The sequence below is a fragment of the Sinohyriopsis cumingii genome, chromosome 7, assembly GCF_028554795.1.
Source record: "Sinohyriopsis cumingii isolate HCF-2022 chromosome 7, ASM2855479v2, whole genome shotgun sequence".
Taxonomy (NCBI): domain Eukaryota; kingdom Metazoa; phylum Mollusca; class Bivalvia; order Unionida; family Unionidae; genus Sinohyriopsis; species Sinohyriopsis cumingii.
Window position 1 is genome coordinate 121,873,740 of NC_142967.1, and position 25,796 is coordinate 121,899,535.

At 33.7% G+C, this 25,796-nt stretch overlaps 1 protein-coding gene across 1 annotated transcript in view; it reads left to right on the top strand.

Annotated features, from left to right (window-relative positions):
* LOC149796047 (rho guanine nucleotide exchange factor 12-like) overlaps positions 1-25,796 on the top strand; it is a 344,172-nt gene that overhangs the window by 256,673 nt on the left and 61,703 nt on the right. Inside the window, exons 26-35 of the mRNA XM_089965965.1 lie at positions 212-311; positions 2,765-2,797; positions 9,320-9,371; positions 9,907-9,938; positions 11,885-11,965; positions 14,726-14,892; positions 16,529-16,675; positions 20,126-20,205; positions 22,469-22,594; positions 24,534-24,651. Of these exons, the coding sequence (XP_089822091.1) occupies positions 212-311; positions 2,765-2,797; positions 9,320-9,371; positions 9,907-9,938; positions 11,885-11,965; positions 14,726-14,892; positions 16,529-16,675; positions 20,126-20,205; positions 22,469-22,594; positions 24,534-24,651 (936 nt within the window). The remainder of the gene's footprint in view (positions 1-211; positions 312-2,764; positions 2,798-9,319; positions 9,372-9,906; positions 9,939-11,884; positions 11,966-14,725; positions 14,893-16,528; positions 16,676-20,125; positions 20,206-22,468; positions 22,595-24,533; positions 24,652-25,796) is intronic.

Here is a 25,796-nt window from a genome sequence, read left to right on the forward strand (position 1 = left end):
ATTATAGCAATGTGACTGAAAAATTGTTAAAGCTACATTAAAAATCTAAATCACACACACATACACACAAATGTCTCCAGTCACTCTTAATGAATTTCATAACATGCAGGCAGATCTGGATATAACCAATAAACAGTTAGGCATGTATAATAACATTATTAAGGAATCATGTTAAATACGTAATTGAGATATTCTTATTTTTCTTCCTCAGATATATTCAGGGAAGGTGGTCATTCAGTTACACAGCTCGTCAGCAAATATGAGCAAGTTGTCAGTCCTGTACAGGGTACAGAAGGGGAAAAGGAACAAAAGTAAGTCGAATGCTGAATATTCCAACTTGAGCTTTAAAATAAAATCATATTTGTTCTTTTTTTTCTCATTATAAATACCATTCGCTTGTAAGTTGAGTCAGTTACAGACAATACTGACGATGATCTGCCCTTGTATGATGCACAGGCAGATCATTGTCTGTGTAAGTTTGTTCTGCTTAATACACTTAACTGCATATACTCATTAGAAGACAGGAGCAAATTATTGACCCAAAGAGTAAATAAAATAAAAGTAAAGTAGCTTATCTTGTACCTAAAGGAGAAAATTTGAAAAGATATCAAATTTCCTTTATAAATCAGTGCATAAGCCATGAAAATTTATCTAATTCAGAAGTTGACTCGGAGTGACTCTACAGACAATGCTAAAATAAAATACTTTGTGTTTTGCTGTCCTTTGTGTAGTGTTATTTGTTATTGAAGAATAACTGCAGAAAGCATTCTGTACTGCTTATTAAATACAAAACATCAGTACAGTTTGGAAGGGGAATAAAGACTGCCCTGAAAGTACTTTTCCCATGGAATATAACCACTAGTGAATGTATAACATAAGCCAGCTGTTGGTGTGTGTCAGTTCTAGTCCAGTGTGGGATATGTGATTACTTTTACTGTCAGGTGATATTTTCAAGCTAATTAAATTAAGGCTTACACTACACTTTGCAGCAGGATAATGGCCTTTGGCATAAATTTCATATATTCATTGTTGACACAATGTAATAAGCAGTACATTATCTACACAAAATAATAAGTTGTACAATATCTACACAATGTAATAAGCCATACAGTGTCTACACAATATAATAAGCTGTACAATATCTACACAGTGTAATAAGCAGAACACTGTCTATACAGTGTAATAAGCAGTAGTTTCTGCCCACTGTAATAAGCAGTACAGTATCTACACAATGTAATAAGCAATACAGTGTCAGTTATACAAATGTTACTTGTACAGGCTTTTTGATGATACTGACCAAAAGTGTCCACTACATTATTCATTTATTCTGTACGTGTGATCAGTTAGATGAAGCTGTGGACAACCAATTACTATGACAGAATTGAAATTTCCTGACAACTGGCAGTTGAATTCCTTCATTATGAGCAAATACAGTTATTTATTGGCAAGTTTGTGAATATAAAATTAATCATAAAATAGCATATACCAACAATGTCAGAAAATATGTTCCCATCATTTATATGTACACACTAGAAAAGTTAACTTCCATTAGCTAAATTGTGAGCTCTTCACTTTGGAGGTGCATTCTTGCTCCCATCATGATTGTACTAAATAAAACACAAGATCCATTTTTGAAATTGATTTAACTATATAATGTAAGTATAGAGACTGACCAACATTCACTGTAGCAAGTGAACAAAAGAAATGTTTGATCTCAGCAAGGTTTAGTAAATTCCTCCTAAGATGACATACTTGCATCAAAATATATTAGCTCATAACTATGTTTTTTATGGGAGCTTTGACAAAGGTAAGGATAAGAGCTTATTATAGTGTGTACATGCATTACATTGAATGCAGTAGCTGTTGCTTGCTTACATATGGAGTTCAATAATGAAATACGCTGTTAAGCTAATGATAAAGTTGAAAATAATTTCAAATTTCCTTTAATTGAACCCTGTTGTTTATTTTATAATAAATTGGATATTTGAATTAGACGTAGTTCATAATGTAAATGTGTATTATTCATGTAGTGCTGACAGATGGTTACTTTATAGTCCTAAAAAGTCAAATTTGAAAAACAGTTTATTTTGTTACATTGCTATGACAATTGAAAGAGGATGTAGCACATAGGTACTTTCCATCTGTAAAGTTTGTTTGTTTAAAATAATGGTGATTAATTATTAGGAAGACAAAGTTTCCTTTTTTGTAAAGAATAATGAGAGTGATACTAGTGAAGTCAGTAGATTAGGAAATAGAACTTGATGTTAAGTTAAACTGAATCTTACTCATTAGTTATTTTTGTCATTATGGGTATTTCAGGAACACTGTGACATTTATTTATTTTATTTTTATGATAAATTTCACGAGGTTGGGAATTTCCAGTTGTTACTGTTCTGTTGACTTAATGCCTCCTTACAGACTTTTTTATATGGAAGTCTACAATTTGTTGAAAGCTTTATACATATTTATGTCTTTGTTGAGATATGAAAGTTGTTGGGCATTGTATTTTAAATTGTTTGACCTTGTTTTATATTCTGGATATATGAATTACTTGGAATTGAAAAAACATACACAGAGTGACTTTAATTATAATGGACAGAATAAACAGAGAAAGGACACAATGATGTCTAGTACAAGAACAGCATTAATGTTTTTCTTATAACACATGTACATCAACATCATTATTGATTCATATGAACAAGAATATTATGTAGAAAAAAGTTTAATTTAAAATATTTCTAGTAATGTATATCATGGATTTCAGATCCTTAAGGCCCAATGCATTTTCTAAAGGAAGGTAACAGTTTTGCTGAACTCAACGCATGAAAAACCTATCCCTACACCAATTCTGCCTTAACTGGAAATTATGTTACCTTAATGAGAGTCAATGTTTTTAGTCTTACATTTAGTCAGGAGTGTGACTTGTAATAACCAGGTTGTTTTCAACAAAACTCAAGTCTGAATTGATACAAGTTAGACCCTTTCATACTGGCTTGTGTATAGCATATACCCAGCCTGAATTTTTACAATGTAGACCCTTCATACTGGCTTGTGTATAGCATATACCCAGCTGCAAACAGCATAGACCCAGTCTGTTTTCACATAATATGCCAGTTATCCTAGCAAACAGTGTATATACACATTTGCTATCACATTATACATGGTGGATCAGTCTTGACAGATCTCTCTACTTGTGATTCCTAACAGTGCAGACCCTCATCCAGTCACCTAATGTGCTGGAAGATTGGAGTCTACACAGTTCCGTCTATTTGCAATTCCTAGTGAACAGTGCAGCTGCCATCCATGAGGTGAAGATCAGCATTCACTGTTCACTTTACTGCAATGCCTAATGAAGAGTCATCTATCATCTGCTGTCACTAATGTGCTGGAAGATTGGAATCTTTACAGTTCAGTCTACTTTATATTTCTTGTGAAAAGTACAGATCCTCATCAGCCTTCACATGATGTGCCAGAAGGTTTGAGGCTCCACAGTTGGGATTCCTAGCAGCAGTGTAAACTGTCATTTGCCATCACAAAATGTGCCAGGAGGTTTGAGGCTCCACAGTTGGGATTCCTAGCAGCAGTGTAGACTGTCATTTGCCATCACATAATGTGCCAGGAGATTGGAGTCTGCACAGTTCACTCCATTTGCAATTGGTCCCTAGAGTGTAATGTGCTGAGTTTTCACAATTCACTCAACTTGTGATTTTTAGCAAACAGTGTGGACACTCATTTACAAATGTAGCATGCAGTTCTGTGTTATTTACAGTTGGGTGTGTTATGCACAAGCTAATCTGGTCAACTCTGGATGCTGAATTCATCAGTATGACTACTTCATTTATCAGAATACATAAGTTAACTTTATCAGTAATAAAGAAACCCTGTGACATTGTTTTACATCCACTTCCCACCTTCAAATGGCCAGTAAACATTTATGGTTTTCAAGTGCATTTTCCAATGACCTAACCAATCGGTTTAGTGTTTAATCAGAGCCCACAAATAATTATCTTTTAAAAAAAAAAAAAAAACAAGCAAAAATAATAAGGTTCTGCTGAGAATATTGCCCACTTTGTTAATTGAAAGCTGTAATCGTTACCAGAAGTTTGTTTTTCATATGTACTTATCAGGCTCATAAAAGCACATTGCCTTCCCTCTTTTTTACTAATTAAAAAAAAAACAGCCTGGACTTGATCTCTAATTACTTGCATCTGCCATTTTAATTATCACAAAATAAAATCAAGAAAACTTTAAACTACATTGGATTTAGGTTGTTAACATTATCAACTTTTAAATTTATATAATAGCTGGTTTAGTAAAAAAAATTCTCAATAAGTCCAAAATTTTAGGAAAATGGATTTATTGAGATTTTTAAACCCATGATCTTGTATCACAGCGACCCTTATTGCAAGTAGAAAAATTTAATCCACATGACAATCCCAAGGTATCTGTCACACAATTTGTGAACACAACTTGTCACCCAGATTTTGTTTGATTGTCAAGAAACTTGGGAAGTAATATGGTTGTCACCTTTTGACTGACAAGTCACTTGCATCCATAATTAATGTATGTTTCTGGTCTTTTTCTTTTGCATCACAGAATTCTGAGACTGCAAGTAATCTAACAGATTTCAGTAGACATCCTTAAACTTTGTGCATGATAAGGTCACCATCTGTAGAGTTATTGCCCTTTTTGTCTTGACACCTTATGAAGTATACAAAAGAATGTTTGGAACACAATTAATCTTAGTTTTCAGTGGATGGCCATGAAACTTTTTTATTTTAACCATTTGATCATGTGCATGTCAGCCGATTACTGCCCTTCTGCTGTTTTACATGCCTGCCATAAGGTGGAACATTATATATTGTGATGTTCATCCAGTATGTCTGTTCCATTTGTATTTCAGCACAATAACTGAAGTAATCCACCATCTACAGTTACAAGATTTTGTGAATGTTTTACATATGGGGTAAGGAAGAAACTTATTGATTTTGGAATCAAAAGCTCAGAGGTTAAGGTCACTGTCGTTAAGAGAAGAAGAATGATTTGTGCACAATAATTCTAGTTCTTCACTATCTACATTTACCAGACTGGATGGTTTACCATTGGGTAAGGAAGAAACATTGTGATGTCAAAAGTTCAAAGGACAAAGTCATGGTGACCGAAATAAGAAAACGATTATTGCACATTAATTTCAGTGTCCTCTATCTACAGCTATCAGTGTTGACAGTTTAACTCTTAACTTGTGAGGGTCATTTCTAATGATGAGCAAGTTCCATTTTCCAAAAGTGGTCTTATTCTTTTTCTTGTCATATCATTTGAGAAGTTTGGTTAAATCTAACAGCACAATTACATTAGAACATTACAGGGCAGAATTTTTTTGGAGAAAATAACTTTGTTATCCAGAAACAGAATCCAAAAACAAACTGAAAATAATGTAGTTTGCTTAATAATAAACAGAAAAGAAACTAACACATTTGTGACATGAATGAGTAGAAATTGATCAAATATCAGCATGTCATTAGCATTATTGTAGGTGTTTTCTTTACAGAATGAATTATTTTTAAATTGAAATGTAATTCATTTTGTACTTGCATGGATTGACCTATAGTAAGGAGCTAATAGTTTCCAGACAGTTATCCATCAAGTTTTTTTCTTCTTTTTTCTCTCGCTAACCTTGCAATAAAGCCATGTGAGCTTGTGGCATGGACCAGCATTCATTGTCCATCATGCATCTGTCATGAATTTGAAAATGAGCTGGATCCATGCACATTATTGATGTGATTTTGCTTCAAACCGGTTGAGGTTGATATTTCTAACTCTGTGTAAATCTGATTTGGTAAATAGGCTAAAATCGTAAAGATTTTGGATGGCTTTTATTGTGAGTGAGACCAATCCATATTTATCAGGTGATCTTGGATATGATTGAATCTTTTAGTGAATGTACTTTTGCTTTAAGTTAAATTAAATTAAACTTTGTAAATTGGTGCCTACAGTCAAGATCTCCATTGAGAGTGATTGTTAGCGAGATTCGTTCATAGTACTGAAATGTTCTTGCCTCTGATTGTTTGAGCTGGTCAACACTCTCAAAACTATATTTCTAATAAGATTTTGATCAAACTGAAATTATAGTATTGTATTATTAAGGTATTGGTTATGTGATTAAGGGCAAGATCGGCACATATTGAAATATGATTGGCTGGGCTAGCTACCACTTTTGAACCTGGTAAATAACCTTTTGTCACCGTTGTCTTAGATAGGTTGTGTAATTAGTGAAACCTGTGAATCAAATTAGACATACCTGTCAGCTCTCATGAGGAGAGGAAAAAAAACTCAATTTTTGGGGTCATTCCACTCATTCCTCCCAATTTCATAATATCTCTCAATTTTTGCAAAGAACTCCCAATTATAGCATTATATCTGTTGAATTTCATTTCTGCTATTTAAAAAATCCTACACAAATAGATAACATCTTGTGCATTCCACAGAAGCCATGTTCTGTTTTGTTACCCATGAATATTGTGACACAATTATAACACTACAAAGAATTTTTTCTTCAGTAAATAGAATGTTAACATTATTCATTAGAATTATATTTTTTTTAACCCTACAACAATGCTAAAATCAGAAAATAAACAAACAAACAAAAACTCCACAACAACAGTAAAATTGTCAGCAATTAGATCAATCCTAAAAATGATCACTGAATGATGTAGCATCTGCAGTCCCACCAAAGAAACTTAAATGAATGAACACATGGCATTACTTTACTGTATATACAAACATTGGTTACCATCATTAAATTATAAGCACTCCAGTGGCCTAGTGGTTAGAGAGTCCGCCTCAGATGCAGGAGGTCGTGGGTTCGATCCCCAGCTGAGTCATACCAAAGACTTACAAAAATGGTACTAACAGCTGCCTCACTTGGCGCTCAGCATTAAGAGGTTAGTGTTAGGACTGGTTGGCCTACTGTCAGGATAATGTGACTGGGTGGGACATCATGCTACATGTCTGCGGCATGATGCCCCAGTGCTAGACATAACTATAAACTGTAACACTGCAGACATCGTAGCAATATGACTGAAAAATTGTTAAAGCTACGTTAAAAATCCAGAACACACATTAACTTATAAGGAGGAATGAAGAAACATACCACGCAGCTTATATGCCCTCAAAAAACTAATTTAGAATAGATGTTATTTAGTAAACAATGTTATATGCCTTTCAAGTTTAAAATAAGGAAATAATGTGGGATATAAAACATCAGAAAAATAGATCTTACTAGCTTGAGACTGCGTATTCATGCACTGGTAGTTACAACAAAATAGGGCATCGTTATTTGCCAATCAGTTGCTGGTGCTTACATAACACAGATTGTACAACATGGATTCTTTGAATTACGTTCGAGGACCAACCCTTTTCACATGATAATTGCAATAATAATAATTAACTGTTAGTTAGTCACATTGGCCTTCTTGCTTGTGAGACTGTCAAAAGATATGTAAATCATGTTTTGGAACATAATTTAAATAGGGTTGTGCTCTTACAATTCTATATGACAATTCTTAATGAAATGGTCATCCATTAAGTTGTGCGAGTCAAGTGAACAATATCATGCCATTTTGATGCCTTGTTTTTTAAATTTCTTTGTTTCATAGGTAGTCGCACTTGAAATTTTTAAACAAAATTACTTGTCAGAAACTGAGCAGCCTCTATCAGAACACTCAGATTGTACAAGAACATTGGAAGTGCTTAGTGTGCAGCATGTTCCTTTTACCTGTACAGTATCCCTTTTATCCATAAATATACAGGTATACATGAGCTGAGTATATTTTGTGCTCATACAAAAGTGATGAAGTTCTTCGTTTATACCCTCATTCTCCTCAGCTCTGAGCATGTTCTATCCTCATATGCAATTTAGCTTTGCTTCACACATTTCAATTTTGTCCTGACCCAATTATAAAAACAGTAAAGTTAATCCGGAAAAATACTCACTCTGAATATTTTTCATCCATGTATCATTTGATCTGTCATCTCAGTTTTTCTCTCACTCACATATGCAAGAATAATGTAGGTACTCGTTTATAATCTCATATTTCATATGCCATTTTGTTTTTGTTCCTCACATTTGTAACAATGTTACATGCATATTTGATTTAAATCTATTGTGTCACTTGTATAAACAAATCTGAACTCATGCAGACACCACCTCTAAGCATGTTTTCATTCTTGTGCCATGCTCTTTATGTATCATTATGTCTTGTACCATCGCACAACTTGTGTGTCTCATTTGTAAAAAAATGTTACGTCACTGGAGTATGAATTTTATCTCAATTGAGGTAATGCTTAAACTACAATACAAGGGATATTTGATGTATCGCACCCCATAGAATATCTTTATTGCACTGAAAAATACTTTTTAAGTGGATGTTTTCAAAATGCATTATTTCCATGTACCTTTTTAATTTATCTCATCTACATACATGTTGTTCAATTAAACTTCCACATAGAATAGTGTCTCGTTCATACTCATCATACCCATTAGATGGAGAGAGAGAGAACAGAACCAATATATTACATCCATTGTCTGGAACTTATTTGTGTATTAGGGTTAGATATTTATCTCTCATGTCATTCAGTTTAAACTCTGTTTTATAAAATAGTGTCTCGTGTATAATTTTCATACTCAGTAGAAGGACAGAGAGAAGATACATACATTTTGCACCAATCTTGTGGAATTTGTTTCCTGTTTTGAGGATTAGCTGTGTATCTCGTCTGTCTCTCATTTCAAATTAGATATATTTCCTTAAGATTTGGGACAAAATCACGTCCCATGTAGATACCTGTTAGATACCTGTCACTTGTTAGAAGACTGTTCAGTTTGGAATGTTATCGTCATATGCAGATTGGTACATCATGAGACCTGTAGTTTCATCTTCATTGACTTGAAAATGCTAAATGAAAACAAAAATGAGTAATTATTCTGTGAGATAACTGGCAGTTGGAAAATGAAAACAAAAATGAGTAATTAGTCTGTGAGATACTGGCAGTTGGAAAATGAAAACAAAAATGAGTAATTAGTCTGTGAGATACTGGCAGTTTGAAAAAATATAAGATACTGGCAGTTTGAAAAAAATGAGTAATTAGTCGTGAGATAATGCCAGTTTGAAAAAAACGAGTAATTAGTCTGTGAGATACTGGCAGTTTGAAAATAAATAATTAGTCTGTGAGATACTGGCAGTTGGAAAAAAATTAAGCTATTACTCTGTCAGATACTAGCAATATGAAAATTGCAATTTCTACTATTTTTGGCATTTTTCAGGAAAGGCTCAGACCTGAATCGTTCTGAGAGCATGAAGGGACGAGGGGATCAGGTATGCTTTTTCGTAAAATTTAATATCCTTTATGTTGGTTTTTGTATCATTTAGACCTGATTCAGTCCCGAAATTAAAATTTGAAAGCTTGAGTACATAGCTGTATCAGATTTGGACATCTCCTTGTTTGGACAGAAAGTTAGCATTACGCTATGTTCAAAAACTAGGTAACCGTGATAGATTCTAATACAGTGCAATTTGTCTTCAAAGACAACAACTGCCTTAAAAAAATTTGGCTTCAAAAGACAGGTGGTCTGTCGTTAGTGGCTTTTGCTTTATATAATACAACAAATCCTTGCATGAAAAAATGTGGTCTTTCATGAAAGGTGTTCTTCTAAGGCAGTGGTCTTTTGAGGTAGGCATTACTGTATAAAGTCTTCAAATATGCCTTTTTCCTGTAAACCAAAAATAACAGGAACAAAACAGAAGCAAAATAGAAATGTGTAAACTTGTAGTTGAAAGCATAATGAGTTAGATGGTTGTATGTGGCTTTTCTTACAATCAAAAATAAAGCTATGTTTTGGTGTATTTCCAGAAAAATGATCGTCCAACCCGAAGATCAAAAAGGTAATGCATTTCAGTAAAAGATTTTGCATATTTGCATGTATTCTGTTAACTTTCTCTGTAAAAAAAAAAGCTGTTATTTTTTATTTATTAACTTCAAAATTTGCTATCACCAGTGATTTTGGGTATGGTTTACTGTTTCTTTAATTTATCCATTTGTCTCGAAACATATTTATAGCATAAGGTCATTTACCTGTGTACATTGTAAGACCTTTAACTTTGATAAATTCACTCTTTTAAGTACTTCTTTTTCACTCTTATAGGTACTTCTAATTCACTCTTTTAAGTACTTCTATTTCACTCTTTTAAGTACTTCTAATTCACTCTTTTAAGTACTTCTAATTCACTCTTTTAAGTACTTCTAATTCACTCTTTCAAGAACTTCTAATTCATTATTTTAGGTACTTCTAATTCAGTCTTTTAAGTACTTCTAATTCATTCTTTTAAGCATTTCTAATTCATTTTTTTAAGTAATTTTATTCAGTCTTTTAAGTACTTCTAATTCATTCTTTCAAGTACTTCTAATTCACTCTTTTAAGTACTTCTAATGCACTCTTATAGGTACTTCTAATTCATTCTTTTAAGTACTTTTAATTCACTCTTTTAAGTACTTCTAATTCACTCTTTTAAGTACTTTTAATTCTCTTTTAAGTACTTCTAATTCATTCTTTTAAGCATTTCTAATTCATTCTTTTAAGTACTTTTATTCAGTCTTTTAAGTACTTCTAATTCACTCTTTCAAGTACTTCTAATTCACTCTTTTAAGTACTTCTAATGCACTCTTATAGGTACTTCTAATTCATTCTTTTAAGTACTTTTAATTCACTCTTTTAAGTACTTCTAATTCACTCTTTTAGGTACTTCTAATTCATTCTTTTAAGTACTTCTAATTCATTCTTTTAAGTACTTCTATTTCACTCTTTTAAGTACTTCTAATTCACTCTTTTAAGTACTTCTAATTCATTATTTTAGGTACTTCTAATTCATTCTTTTAAGTACTTCTAATTCATTCTTTTAAGTACTTTTAATTCTCTCTTTTAAGTACTTCTAATTCATTCTTTTAAGCATTTCTAATTCATTCTTTTAAGTACTTTTATTCAGTCTTTTAAGTACTTCTAATTCACTCTTTCAAGTACTTCTAATTCACTCTTTTAAGTACTTCTAATGCACTCTTATAGGTACTTCTAATTCATTCTTTTAAGTACTTTTAATTCACTCTTTCAAGTACTTCTATTTCACTCTTTTAAGCATTTCTAATTTGTTCTTTTAAGTACTTCTATTTCACTCTTTTAAGTACTTTTAATGCACTCTTTTAGGTACTTCTAATTCAGTCTTTTAAGTACTTCTAATTCAGTCTTTTAAGTTCTTCTAATTCATTCTTTTAAGTACTTCTAATTCACTCTTGGTTATCTGTCTAATCAGAGCTCCTTGAAAGAGAGAGAGACTCCACCATATTTTCTTCATCCATGTCACAATGGATCCGCTGTCAGTCAATTCCAGCATATTATATACTAGTTGTGTTGCAAATCAATCCTCTTTTAAGTGCTTGTGTATACAGCTTAGCTCTTGAGGCTCAGACACTGGCCTAGTTCTATCTAATGCAGTGGGAATAATCAGACACTGGTCTAGTTCTATCTAATACAGTGGGAATAATCAGACACTGGTCTAGTTCTATCTAATACAGTGGGAATAATCAGACACTGGTCTAGTTCTATCTAATACAGTGGGAATAATCAGACACTGGTCTAGTTCTATCTAATACATTGGGAAATAAATCGCTGTCATTTTTCACCCGATGCATGGGAAAATTTGGGCTTGAGGTCCAGTGAAATATACCTGCAGAATTTTGCAAGAAAATAATGGAATTTATAGAAGATGTTGAGTAAAATGAGCAGCCTAAAATTGGTTGGTTATTTTCATGTTTTCTGAATCTTCTTTGTCTGTTCCAGTGATGTTGATATGGATGACCACATGCTGAGAGCAGCCCTGAATGCATCTGGCAGCTCATCAACTTCGAGTTTGTCTAACAGGTATGCGACTTATTTATGAATTGGTCAGTGTAAATTTTACGAAAAATGAACAAAAACTTCATATTAGAAACCATATTTTAATTTGATCGGATAAAAACAAATGTCATTTTTAGTTCTGCTGTTCATAGATGTGAAAATCGTATTGGATGGCCTTTTGTCCTTCTGTCCATAACACAAGTTTGTTATTGCATTTCTCAACTACTTGGCAGATTACAATGAAACGTTGCACATGCACACACTCATTGGTCCTACATGAAAATGGTGGTGTTCAAACATCCAGTATGATGAAAACAGTTTCCATCTTGACAATCTGACACCACTCCTCCAAAAGGGAGTTTTATCAGCATGTTTTGTTTTTTTAATGATGTCTAGTTGGTTCTTAAAAGTGTTGCTGATCAAATGTCCAATGTGGCCATGATTGCAACAGTTTTGAAAATCATGTTACTGCAATTCCTTCTGAATGGAAGGTAATTTTATCACGGAGTTTTTATCAAAATTCTTATGAAGACTCTAAATGAAAATGGTGTCACTTGGATGTCCGATATTGCCACCACATCAGTCATCTTGAAAATATTCTTCTTGCAGTTTATTCTGAATGGATGGTCATAACAACATAAGGTTTTCAGTGAAAGATTTCTTATAAAAGACTAGTTGGTCCTAAATGAAAATGGTTCCATTCTGGCATCAATATGGCCTGGTCCTAAATGAAAATGGTACCATTCTGGCATCAATATGGCCAGGTCCAAAATGAAAATGGTGCCATTCTGGCATCAATATGGCCAGGTGCTAAATGAAAATGGTGCCATTCTGGCATCTTGCAATATGGCCATCACAGTAGCCATCTTAATTTTTTTTTATCTTTATTTCTTCCAACTTGAATGTCATGAATATTGGGGTTTTCACCAGAAGACTTCTTATGTCTAGTTGGTCCTGGATGAAAGGGGTGCCACTTGAACATCTGATATCCATGATTATCTAGTCTGATATCCATGATTATCTATTCTGATATCTGTGATTATCTATTCTGATATCCATGATTATCTATACTGATGTCCAGTATGACTGTTACTGTCACCATCATTAAAATCTTCTTGTTATTTCTCCAAGATGGAAAGTCATATCAACTTTGGGTTTTCACAAAAAGACTTCTTATGATGTCTGTTTGGTTCTGAATAAAGATGGGATGATTTGATATCCATTATGACCACCATAGCAGCCATATAGAAAATTCTATTGTTGGCACTCCTTCTAAATGGAAAATCATATCAACATAGCTTTCTCTGGGAGACTGATTGTGATATCTAGTTAGTCCTGAATAAAAGTGATGCCAATCTGACCTCAAATTTGGCTGCCATAATGAACATGCAAAGAATCTTGTTACTGATTCTCCTGAATTTGCCAAAAGTCTTCTGTTAGTGTTCACTTTGTTCTAAATAAAAATGGTGCTGATAAAAAATTCAGTATGGCTGTTACAGTGGCTAATTTGAAAATCTTGTTGCTGACAATAACAGATGGTTTAAACACTCAGCAGGTAAAAAGGTGAAATGGTCTTGAATTCCAGGAAATTCTGTTCAGAAACTAGATAATAAGTCCCATTGAGGAACTCTTGTTATATTTAGTGTGTGTGTGTGTGTGACAGTGCAAAGCTATATTGTTTGGAAGTGTATGAAATCCTTTTTTTTAAAGTATTTTTTTATTTTCTTTTATTGAAATTGGAATTTCCAGTCATTTTCCATAGGCTTATATAAGTAGGTAACTGATAGTCAGTTCATTATCACTTTTTGACACCCTTGGATCAACTAAACACTGTGAGTCTCACAACCAACCAATGCAACCCCACCCCACCCCCAATACTGTCTGGAATGTAGGGTGTTTGGGCTACCAGTCGTTAAGAAAGCTGTTTCACCACTCACAGAATAAAATGACTCTGATCTGGCCATTTTGTTTTGACTTGGACAATTTCGCTTTCCTTCAGTATTATAAAACAAGTGTTATCTCCATTTAAAAGTTAAATAGCAAACTATCCTTCAATGACATCTATTATATTGCCCTTTGGCAGAGCCATTGGATAACATAACATATACCCTGGGTGGACAATTAGCCATATAATCTAAAGACAAGGACACTCATTTCGTGGTAGGATGAACGTCAAGAATTGCAGTTGGACCAGGACATTACATTTGGATCATGGGTAGTGAGAAAGCTTGCCAGTAGCTTCTTGTGGGTTGGTTGTTCTTTCCAGGGTTTTCCGGGTTCTTCCTCCACCATTTATACTGGCTGCCATTTATAGCCTATCTTGTGCTGAAAAAATAGCATTAAACCCCACAACAAAAACTACAATTAGATCATGACATCCAATTAAAAGTTCAGATAAGTGTCTTCTCCATTGAACTATACAGGACATTTTGTTCAAAGTTCAAATAAATATCTTCTATTTTGTCCTTTGTTCATTTTTATATTCTTGGTAAGATGAAGTTGAATTTTCCAACAATATTGTTCTATACCCAATGAATCAGCATTTACAAAGTGATTTAAAGTTTTTATATAAAGTGTGTATCTTTAAAAGTTTGCAAATCTAGCAATGAATTTGAATTTGTTAAAATAATTTTTATAATAATAGAGACAGTTATGAAAAATAGCTTATATTCAGAAGATTATTTATTTCCTGCCAACATTTATCACATTTATTGAATTTACCTACAAATTCAGTAACTTTTACTTGTCCTATTTTGCAATATCATTAAATTGTCTATTTTTCAGGAGTGGGGAAAGTCCTGTAGGGTCTACAGACACCTTGACACAACAAATCCAGGAGGATTCAGACTTTGATGTTGAACCTGACCTTCCCTCCCTTAAGCAAGTTCTTGGGGAGGAGGTTGTAAAAAAGCTTAAACCAAAAGAGAAAAAAAGACAAGATGTGATAAATGGTTTGTATTGGAAACATTGATATGACTTCAGTGTGTATGCTTATTGTCTCAATTCATGAACTATTGTCGAGACAAAAGTACGTGTCTGACACCATTATTGTTTATCCTATTTCTGTTTACATGAAATGTTTGCATTGAGCTTTATTTCTGTATGACTGTTTTCAGTTTTGTAATAAAACTTGGTGAGTACATCATCTTCAAAAGCAGATTTTGGAGAGCTATTTCTTGTGCCCAAGTAATAATAAAAGTTTCTGTATTTAGCTCTTTTTTTTAACCCTATTACATGTAGTCCTCAAACTTTATAAGTACATTCATTTTAAGGACAGGTACTGCAACTTATTAAGCTAGGTCATAATGAATCCTTTTTTTGGACCTAGCAGTTCTTTGCATCTGTTAAATCATGCAGAAGCAGAAAAGGTTAGATGCAGTATTTTGAAAAAACGGTTGTGTGTCAGGGATTGTATTGGAGGATTCCAGGTTATAGGAGCCATGTGAAGTAAAATGAATGTTACATTAAAACCACAGTATGTGTCATCAAGACCTCATTTGCAGGTTTGTTTTCCCCGATACTAAGTTATTGTATATTGTAACAGTTCATGACGAAGAATGTGACAATGTTACAAATGTAGCAGATGTTTTGGAAAGTTCATAAAGAAGAATGTGACACAAATTTTGATGTAAAACCAGTCAGCAAAGGTATTCTCATATACTTGTAGCCTTATTATACATGATAGTCATTTCACAACTATTTAGGTTGGATGGGAAAATGTAACATTTATGCCTGCTTCTTTTTAAAACTATAATTCATAATGATTAACGTATTTTTATATTTATCGTTTAAAACCTTGTTAATAAATATAGACACAAATGATGAGACAATTTTAATATGGGAGTTGCACAGTTTACTTATTTTTCCCCTCATCTTCTGATAATCAGCAAGTACCTCATTGATCTGCTGATAATCAGCAAGTACCTCATAGACCTGCTGATAATCAGCAAGTACCTCATAGACCTGCTGGTAATCAACAAGTACCTCATAGACCTGCTGATAATCAGCAAGTACCTCATAGACCTGCTGGTAATCAGCAAATACCTCCAAGACCTGCTGATAATCAGCAAGTACCTCATAGACCTGCTGATAATCAGCAAGTACCTCATTGGCCTGCTGATAATCAGCAAGTACGTCATTGACCAGCTGAGCAATACTTAATTTGTTCTGTTATTCTGAACTTATTTGTTACTTTGTATTTACCAAATGTTATGGTAAAATTAAATAAAGCTGTCAAGTCATTATTTGATATCCAAGATGAAGAATGTTTATTTGTATGAGTAGCATTTCCAAATGTCCAGTAATATGTCCAAATGTCCAGTAGCATTTCCAAATGTCCAGATAGTCATCATTACTGTACAGTTACCAGGTTGATTTATATCAATTATTTGATATCATTTCCAACTTTACTGATGAATTATTGTTGATATACAATTACCAGATCTATACGTGTCGATTACTGTAATTTTCAGGAAACTGTCAATAGGTGTTTAATCTTTATACCTCGTTATTCAAGGTATGAATTTTTTGCCTTTTCCATCGGATCATGTTCATCTTAATTTTGCATTTACTTCTTTTTCGTTTTAGAACTCTTCTATACAGAGAGAAGCCATTTGAAAAATTTGAAGATATTGGACAAATTGTTCTACAAACCTATGATGGCAGATCCTAATATTTCTCAGGAATTCACCAGAAGCCTTTTTCCTAATCTAGAAACAATGATTTCATTACATAGTAAGTAGAATAAATCCATCACAGGATCACAATGTAAATAAAATTAATATATTCAGAACCCAGCGTACGATTCCAGGGACACATAGCAATAATCTTTTCTACCCATTCATTCATATTTCTTGTAACCACCATAGCTCAGCAATCTTGACAAATAATTGGATGTTATTTTGTTTACTGCTTATTACATTTAGACATGTCATCATTTATTTTAGAGTAGGTTATGATATAGTAATTGCCCTGTTTTTAAAGTTTCCACTGTTGTAGACCCTTTTAACCAACATAGCTCATAAAGCATTCAGCGTATTATGAAACGATTGAGTGTTTACATAAATATGCCTTTTATGAGCTTTGGTTTGTCGGGTCAATTTTTGCAAAGTGTTATGGCCCATAACTCCTTATATCATCACAGATGATGTTGTTTGTAGCCAGCATAGCTGAAGAACCATTCATCTTATTCTGATGGGTTTAAGGGGCCCCGAGCGGCCGAGTAGTCTAAAGCACTCTCCGTTACGGATCGCTGCCATCTCACCTCTGTCTGCATAGATTCGAGTCTCGGATTTGGCCAATGTGGGTATGTGAGAAAGCTTGCCAGTAGCATCTCGAGGGTCGGTGGTTCTTTCCGGGGATTTCCCGGTTTCTTCCTCCACTATTAATACTGGCCGCCATGTATAGCCTATTGTGTGCTGAAAAATGGCGTTAAACCCTACAACAACAACAACTGATGGGTTTATTTTGGACAGAATTAAAGCCCATATTGAGCCATCCTTGTTTACTTATGATGTGAGCAGTCAGCATCGTTCAAGAACCATTCAGTATAGTTTCATGGAATTTGATAAAACCATTGTTTCCTACGCCTAGATGTGCCTTTATTGGGTTTGTTCATCTACTTTGTTTTTGGACAGTTACAGTTCTAGTTAATCAGCTTCATATCTTTACATGGGTTGTTTGGAATTGGCATACCTCAAGAACCAGTCATCATATTTTGATGTAATTTGATATCAGTATTGTTTGGAATTGGCTTAACTAATAAAACCAGTCAGCATATTCAATGTAATTTGAAATGAATATTTTTTAATAAATCTTGATGTGTCTTTTATTGGGTTTTATTTTTCTTGTGTACAGAATTATGAACATAGCTTTGGTTTTGACAATCAAATTCAGTATCTTTCCATTGCATTAATGAGACCATGGATTTTAAAGCATTCCACATTTTCATTTATACCAGTTATGTTCTCAAAATTTTGTGCTTTTTTCTAAATTTTGTTTTCCTCAGTTCAGGTCACTGTTTAAGGGCCAATGAAACAAATTGTAGTGAATGATACCCTTCTAAGGCCCTATGAAATGTATGGTCTTGAGCAAGGCCTTTTTAACACCATATGAAACAATATATAGTACATGGGGCCCATTTAGGGTCCCATGAAAAGTTTTTAGTGGTCCAGTGTTAAGCTAGGATTTCAAATGACGGGTGCTGACCAGAGCACCTTAAGTGCAGTCAGGCAATTGTTAATTTTGAAGAGGCGTCCCAACTCAAGATCTAGGTACTTAATGTGTGATAGGATGTCATATAGGAACCCAAAATAAAAGAGAAAAAAAATTAAGTAAGTTCAACTGATTTCTCAAAACTATTTACTAATTCAACCAAAATGTAACTAAAAGTTTGAATGCACCTTCATTATAGGTTATAGATTTTGGGTCTATTGCCATCTCATGTCGCTTGGTTTCCTTGGTAGATTGAGAGAATCAGAATTTTAAATCCAAATGGTCATTTTAGTCTTCATGATCCAGTAATATTTATATCCTCAAAATGTTTCAAGTTTGCGATGAAAATAATAATTATAAATGACCTTATGGTCCACACAATATATGATAACTGAAAAATAAATATAAAAATTAAAACCAAGTTAAAAGTATAATTATTTTCTAGCTCCATACAATGTAAATATAATAATATTTTTTTAAAAATTGTTATTTTTTGTTAAAGCTTCATTCTTGTAATATTTAGAATTGTAATTTCATTATAAAGGCAGTTATGTGTTATGATTAAATAATAAAGTCATTTGTACAATGAATCAACAATGAATATAAATGAATAAAGAAGTGGTTTTCTGTTTTTATATTAAAGCAACACATACCCAAACACAAGCGGTTTTAGTTTAACAAGACAGTCGCTCTTGATTGAGGTGGAAGGGTGCTGGTATCAAATAAGAATAAATAAACATTTCAACCTCATAAATAAAAATTGGAAATGAAATGCATATACAAGAATTATTCTGTCAATTTCCTAAATTTGTTTAGTTCCTGTCTTTATGAATGAACTACGAACTCGTGCTGTGGTAGGCATTTTCTAATACAGCACTGCACAATACAATGGTGGAATAATTAAGTTTGATTACACAATACAATGGTGGAATAATTAAGTTAAATTACACAATACAATGGTGGAATAATTAAGTTAAATTACACAATACAATGGTGGAATAATTAAGTTTGATTACACATTCAGCCATATGAGCCTTAAGAATAAAGACCAAAGTTAGTGGCATGGCTGTGGCCAAACTGGCCAAGAGCCTGGTGCCAGAACAGAATTTAATTTTGAAAGTGAAATTTAGGGGCACTTTTAAATTTGAAAGGTTTGTTCCAAGGCATTGTAGATTTGACTGGCACTAAAAAGTTGGGCAGGGCATAGTATCTATTTATACTTAGCTAGAACACTGGTGGGCCATTTTAAGGCCCAATGAATAAATTATAGTGGGTGAGGCCTTTTTAAGGCCCCTTGAAATAAATTGAAGCAAGTGCAGCTTTTCTGATGTACCCATTACCAGTAGCGCTAGTAATTTTGCTTCCATTACCATTACCATTTTATTGTTTTTCTCATCAGCTTTAATCAGTCCAAATATCATTGGTTTACTCAAGCAGAAAAAGACATTTCAAAAAAGTAATCAGTGATTTTTCTTTCAATCTGACCACTCCGGTGGCCAAGTGGTTAGAGCATCCGCATCTGAAGCGGGAAATCATAGGTTTGAACCCGAGCTGAGTTATACCAAAGACACAAAAAATGGTACTAACAGCTGCTTTGCTAGGCACTCAGCATTAAGGTTATTGTTAGGACTGGTCGGCCTGGTGTCAGGATAATGTGACTGGGTGGGACATCATGCTACATGTTTGCAGCATGATGCCCCAGTGCTAGATATCACTATAAAACTGCCACACTGCAGACATCATAGCGATATGAAATTTTATCTCAAGAACAGCAGCATCTTTAAACATTTTTCCCAAGCATTCCATCTCTGTCACCTAGAATCTAGAGCTTGTATGAAAATGAATTACATTCAAACTATAAAAAATCTCATCTTTCAACAGGTATTATTTGTAAGTGAACATACATACAGATTTATTTTAATTTTGGCTTGTCGAATGTTATGTTTATAAATATTTTTTGCTATTTTTCAGGTTCACTCAATAAGTCTTTCAAAGAGAGAAGAAAAGAGAAATCAGTAGTTCAGTCTGTCGGAGATATTTTATTAGCTAGGGTAAGTTATTAAGTAGGATAAGTTGTTAGGAAGGGTATGTTATAATTAAGGGTAATATATTAGTGAAGGCAAATAATTGGGGTACTCTTGTTCTCACTGTCACAAAGCTTGTAAAAGAGGTATTTAAAAATTTCTCAATATTAATGTCTTGTACTACAAATTCATATTTATTACTGCCCGTGCATCTCTTTTTCAGTCTCATTATCCAGTTTCTGAATGCCGTTTTGTATTAACTGTTTGATTGGCTATTCATACACTCGAAAACTGCACTGCCAGCCACATAATGGATTTTCATGTGATCTGCCCCTCAGTAAATAATCAACTCAGTTCAACCAAATATCAGTTGGAGTTCAATGAGGGCTGTATGGAGATGCAACAGTTTAGGTGCTGTGCGTCTCAAGAGTCTTATGCGACTGCTGGATATATGTTCTGCTGGTACATTGCCATAGAGTAGACAGATACCTGGGGTACTAGTGCATTGCCATAGAGTAGACAGATACCTGGTTATTAGTGGATTGCCAAAGAGTAGACAGATAGCTGGGGTACTAGTCCATTGCCATAGAGTAGACAGATACCTGGTTACTAGTGCATTGCCAAAGAGTAGACAGATTGCTGGGGTACTAGTGCATGTTCAGTAGTGTTCCACAAATCAGGAAGAACTTTTTGAGCATGAAAATGACCAGTGATACAAGCAGTGTTGGATATTGGTACCTGGGCTGATCCTTTTGCATAGAAAAATGATGCATATAAAAATCTCTTGAGTCCAACTATGTTGAGTGATTTGTTATCTCTGCTTGTTTATTCCAGTGTAATTTTTATTATTTTCTTTTGAGTTGGATTCAGAAAAGTAATACTGTATTTCTTTGACTGTGACAGTTTCATTTTAATTTCTATGGTCACTCTTGTTGAATTTGGTAAATAGCTGTTAGGCAATTGCAGACCGATTCTGTTTTTGGTCAGCCGTCAACAGATTTGGGACCTATCTTTCACAAACTTTTAAGCTTCAGATAATTCTTCAGTATATTAAAAAACTGTTGAATTGATGCCTATGATAACAGAAATATCTTCCACTGTGTATCAAGCTTATTCACCAGTTGCCCCACTTTGACAGTAGCCACTTCTCTTCTTAGATAGTGGTCTTCCAGAATGTGGGGCATCTTCATTGGATTACAGCCATCTGTAAAAGGTTGAAACCACTTCAGAATTGTAGGATGTTATGAAGAATTATATTCATGGACTTTATCTAAGTGAACCTTAATTTTAGTCAGAGTTCCCAAAGAGAGATTGGATTTTTACAGAAACCTCTTTGCTTAGTAGCATAATTGTTCTCCTCCAGCAAAATTATGGCACTGCTATTTACCTGTGTTACAACCACACACACACACACACTTAATATGCAGGTGTCCAGCATGCACATGCAGCAGATTAGCATAAAGCTATTGATGAATAACAAAAACCAAACGTTCTAGACACTCGCTTTAGTATAAGTATTACTTCTATCTTTTCAGTGTTGATTCAGGGTGTTGTGGTTGAAACTTTATAAACTCTACATCGTGTTGCTGCTTGAAATAAAATATTCATTAACTTTTCAAATTCTCCTTGTAAGCCACTAATAAAGAAAATCATAATTAGACATTTATATTTTTGAATACACGTTTTAATAAGTTCAGAAGTCAGTATATGGTTCATTAAACTGAACTATCTAATAAAAATGCATTTAATGAAAACTCTTACATAGGATATTTCAAGAGGATAAGTTTTGTTTGGTTTTATTTTCTGGCTTGTATGTATCATCTGATAACTTCATATGTAGATACATTTGTTCTAAGACATTTGCTCACCAGGTCATGTTCATTGTTGGGTGTATCCATTATTTCTAAGACATTTTGCTTGCCAAGACATATTCCTTGATGGGTATATATATTATTTTTAAGACATTTTGCTTGCCAAGACATGTTCCTTGATGGGTATATACATTATTTTTAAGACATTTTGCTTGCCAAGTCGTGTTCCTATACATTATTTTCAATACATTATTGCATGCCAAATACAATAACTTATAACAATACAATAGATGCATCATTTACAAGATATTATAGATTGCCAAGTCATATACCTTGATAATACATAATGAGAAGTGTAACACTTTAAACAAAGTCTGTCTTGTAAATTCATCATGTTTGCAATAGCAGTTGTCTTATGTCAGTGGTGGTGGTATTGTTTATTATCATTATTATTATTATTATTATTATTATTATTTCAGTTTGATGGAGATGCAGGAGAAAATTTCCGATATGGGTGTGCCGTGTTCTGTCGTAATCAGTCACATGCTCTAGAAAACCTTAAAGTCAGGATTCGGAAAGACCAAAGATTAGCACAGCTCCTAGCAGTAAGTACGACTCATTAATTTGGCTTAGTCAGTGCTGCCATATAAAAGTGTTCTTGTTATTATATGATCATAACTTTAGCAGAGAAATTTTTTGTTAACCATATAAAGGAAAGCACCATTGTTAGCTCAGAAGCGTTTAAAAAAAGTGTAAATTGCATTCCAGTATGATCCAGTTTGATAGGTCTTTATCTTGCACAACTGACATGGAAGCTTGCCTGTGTTGCCAACACATTCACACGAGACGATGTAACATTACAATGTCTTCACATGAATTTGAGTGAGGCATGTGTTGTTGTAGGTCATCAGAGTACAGACGGTGTACTCAGGCTGAATTTGGTTTATTAGTTCTACTGGTCATAGATTAGAAGAGCTTGTAGGCTGATCTGTCGTCCGTTATTTAACGTCTTTCCATCACTTACCAAAAGTTTGATATTGCTAATCCTCCTAAACGACTTGTAGGATTACCATGAAACTTCATGCCACATTTATCCCAAGGTCTAGTTTGTCCTAAATGAAAATGGTGCCAATCTCATGCCAAATATAGCCACCACAGCAGCCATCTTGAAACTTTTGATCTTCTTCAGAACATAAAGCCACGTGGGGTTTTCATCAGAAGACTTATCATGATGTCTGCTTGATTGTAGAAGAAATGTTGCTGCCTAGCTACCACAGAGGCCATCTTGAAAACCTTGTTATTGTTTTGAATGGATTGTTTATATGACTATGGACTTTCCACTAAAAGGCTTCTTTAGATGTCTAGTTGGTTCAGAATGAAAATGGTGCCAATCTGACATCCATTATGACCACCATAGTAACCATCGTAAAAACCTTGTTATTGCTACTCATCGTGATGGATAGTTTTTTCAGTATGACATTTTCTTCTCAAGACCATGATGTCTACTTCATCATAATAAAACTGTGCTGCATAGATAGCCAATATGGCCACCACAGTGACAATCTTGAAAATCTTAACACTACTCCTCCTTGATAGGAAAATCATATAAACATTGAATTTTCACCAGAAGACTACTTGTGAAGTTCAGCTGGTACTAAATGAAAATGGTGCCGATCTGGCATCCAACATGGCCTCCATGGCACCCATCTTGAAATTCTTGTTATTGCTACTTCTTGTAAATGGAATGTCATATCAAAGAAGATTATGTTGATCTACCTCTACATAAAGGACATACAGAAATCTTGTTACAAATTCTCCTGGATGGATGGTCAAATCAACATCAAAAGTTGTCTAATCATGTCCAGTGTTGTGAAAGAAAATGGTAATCCAGTATGGCTGCCATAGTTGCTAACTTGAAAATCTATTTCTCAGGAGTATCAGAGGTGGTTTAAACACTCAGCATTTAAGAGAAGAAGTGATCTTATCTTGAATTCTTGCAAGTTCTTTTTGGACGGGAGAGTGTCAGTCCCTTTGTTGAACTCTTGTGTTTTTTGTTCAACTGGAAATATTGACTTTAAAAGAGGTATCTATTTTAATAGATACCTGTTTTTAGTGGTGTAATTTGTTGTAATCCACAGAAAACAAGTATTTTATCATTTGAAATACATATTTTCAATTCATCATTTCTTAAATATTTCATCATTAATTTTTTCCATGTACAGGAACTATGTGATATTGAGCAAAAAATATTGTGCATGACAAAATAACTATTTATTATTTGGATAAGATATATTACATCATTGAAATATTAATGTATTATTTTTGTGTATCTTGTTTTTTTATAAGATTAGATAACATTTCCATCCATTCCATTTAAGATACAATACTTTAAAAGAAATTATATATACACAGTTACAAGTACAACATTAAATTGGAAAAAGTGTGATCTTTCGGCTGCATAATTTGCCATTATCTTTCTTGGGACCTTCACTTGGATTGCATTTATTCGTCACATGAATTTAATTTAAATTATTTCTCGTATAGGATGCTGAGAATAACCCTCTCTGCCAACGATTATCTCTCAAAGACTTCATTCCAAGACAGATGATGCGGCTAACCAAGTATCCATTGTTGATAGAAAATTTACTTAAGTATACTTCAAGTAAGTATTCTAGTTTATCCAAGGAAATATTCACACTTGTGTGTCAGCATGTCAGTGTCAGCTTTAACCTTTTCAGAGTTGAGATCTTTTATATAATTTTAAAAATATAGTATTCTGTTTGAATTCTATTCTATTTTTATTTAGAAACAAAAATACCATCTGCCATCAGATTGTAGCTTGGTAAAGAAGGAGTTAAGTATCATACTGTGCCAAGCGCTTTCAAAGACAGATCTGTTTTGGCATCAAATGTTGGGACCAAGATCACCGATAAAAATGTTTTTGTTGGAGACAGGAACAGATATATTGCATTTGATCTAGATGTTTCGTATGCTGTTTCATTTGAACGATTATTACACTGCATTTGACTGTAAGCTCTAGAACTAACAGGACTATGTAATCTGCCCAGGATATGGTATGTCATTTCAACCATGAAAATCTTTATATTTCTCATTGTGATGTCAGAGAAGTTTTTCCTCCTCCAACAGACACAGTTTGGAGTTCAGTAGTTCATCTCAAGTTCCATAACAGCAAAGTTTGCCATTGGTGATTTACCATGAACAAACAATGACCAACACTGGTGTTATATAAACACTGTCAGTCAGGAGTCATTTGCCTGCCAAAAATTCGTATCATGGCTTAGTGGGGCATTGATTGTTTGTAACATTTCAGCATTGGCTATACCTGACCTTTCAAAGTATTACATTTTCTTGTCATTCTGTAACTTGTGAACACATTCCTCAATATTGTCTCACTATTCAAACTTGTGGACACATTTCTCACTATTGCCCTGCTTTGCAATCGAATTTTGCTTATTTGTATACATATGAAGATGACCTGACTATAGGCTTACTTGTATATGCATGTAGATAGCTTGTTTAGGTGTTCAGGCCATGACAGCAATTTTATTGTTAACACTATTTTTAACTTTTGGAGTTGGAACTTTTTAAAAAGGAAGCTGAGATAGACAAATGAAATTTTGATTTTATTTATATTTAGTTGACCATTTTAGTTTTCGTACTGCTTAGCAGCTTTGAATTTTTTACACATTTTAACTTTTTTGTGCCTGAACATTTTAGAAGTTGAACATTTGTTGTCACAGTAAATGTTTATGAACAAATCAAGTTTTTATGTTCTTTATCTTTTTG